General features: G+C 58.1%; 1 protein-coding gene across 1 annotated transcript in view; it reads right to left on the bottom strand.

Annotated features, from left to right (window-relative positions):
* Nucleotides 1-1391: 1391 nt before the first annotated feature.
* The window catches only part of MEPE (matrix extracellular phosphoglycoprotein), a 3949-nt gene continuing 3735 nt past the window's right edge, over nucleotides 1392-1605 (bottom strand). Inside the window, exon 5 of the mRNA XM_031066472.1 lies at nucleotides 1392-1601. Coding sequence (XP_030922332.1) covers nucleotides 1392-1601 — 210 coding nt within the window. The remainder of the gene's footprint in view (nucleotides 1602-1605) is intronic.

Genomic DNA, 1605 nt, shown 5'->3' with positions numbered 1-1605 from the left:
CAGAGTCCCAAGAGCTGGTGGTAACTGATAGCACCAGTGAGACACAGTGTCCTGGTGTTCCAGCATGAATCAGCTATGTATGATCCCTAAGTACCAAGTTGCTGCAAGAAGCTATGGGTGTTTCATCCCTGGAAGTGTTCAAGGCCAGGTTGGATGGGACTTTGAGCAACCTGGTCTAGAGAGTGGCGTCCCTGCCTGTGTCAGGGGAGTTGGAACTAGATGATCTTTATGGTCCCTTCCAACTCAAACCATCCTGTGATTCTGTGTGCCATACCAGGATCTGCCACTTCCCTGCATGCAGCTGTGCAGAGGGCAGGGAAGCAGGTACTCTGTGAGTACTTCACTGACATCACGGCTGCTCCTACCTGCTCCTACCTGCTTCCTGCATAGGCACAGCACTGGGGGTGAGTCCCCTCAGCATGTGCTGAGGCAATACATCTCCCCTAGAGGCTCAACGCCTCTCCCACTGTGCCGTTCACTCTGGCATGCTCCTGAACACGCCTGTTTTAGCAGCTTCTCAGACAGAAAAAGCAACCTGCAATTGCATAAACAGTGATTAACTTTGATTAGCACTGAGGGCATGGCTCCAGTGTGTCGAAGCCCAGCCCGGCCTGTGTGCAGGGGCCAGTGGCAGGAGTGGTGGTGGCACAGTCAGAGTGTTATGGTGCTCCTGGAAGGACAGTGTGGCCAGGAAATGTACCATCAGGAGGGCATGATGGGGACTTCTTGCTGGGGGAGGTGGATGAACTGAGGGGGTGGATGCTCTGTGGACCTCCCTAGCAAGCCCAGGGATGCTGTTGGCCCTGGGCAGGATCTGGCATCCCAAGGGAGGGATGTGTAGGGCTTGTTGGCCAAGTTGCAGTCCCACAAGAAATGGCAGGGCCAGGGATGTGCTGGGGCCAGAAATCCCCTTGTGCCCAGGGACCAGCCCACCCCCAGCACGCTGCTTGTGGCAGTGACTGCCTGAAGTCCCATTGCAAACACCAGAGTCAGCAGATCCACAGGTACAGAAATGCCTTTATTTCTCCAGTAGGCTGAAGTGAAACTGCGAGGACAGAGGCTTTTTCTCACTGCTTCTTTAGTTGCTTCGCATCAGTGCACAAACATCGCTACCCTATGCCCTGTAGCATAGCTGCTGTTCCCTGGCTGTCCAGCACAGCACAACTGTGCATTACTGCTGCTATGCCACGCGCAGCCTCCCCCAGATTAACAGCAGACTGCATGAACCAGTGATTTTTGGCTCCTGGGCTGTGAAGCACTGTGTGCCCCCCAGCAACCTGCCCCTCACCCAGGCAAGAGCAGAGCCCGCAGGGGGATGCCAAGGGGGAAAACACGGCGAGTTACCCCCAGATCCACCGCTGGAGCCTACCGGGGTGGATACTGGCCACGCCTCAGAGGGGCCCCTGGATCCAGCGGCCTTGGGGGTACCCTGGGGATCCCCACCCTGAGGGCTGCAGTCCCGTCTGTCCACTCTCGCTGTGGCTGCCCCGGTCCCCCTCGGAGGACTGGCTGCTGTCGGCACTCCCGAGGCCGGGATAGGGGCCATGGGGGCCGCCGCCCGCCCCGCCAAGGCTGTAAAAGGCCCGCTCACGGACGTGGAGCTCG

This window comes from Geospiza fortis, unplaced genomic scaffold (assembly GCF_000277835.1).
Source record: "Geospiza fortis unplaced genomic scaffold, GeoFor_1.0 scaffold11, whole genome shotgun sequence".
Classification (NCBI taxonomy): Eukaryota; Metazoa; Chordata; class Aves; order Passeriformes; family Thraupidae; genus Geospiza; species Geospiza fortis.
Note: the sequence above shows the minus strand (reverse complement) of the source record. Positions and strands in the feature narration are given on the sequence as shown.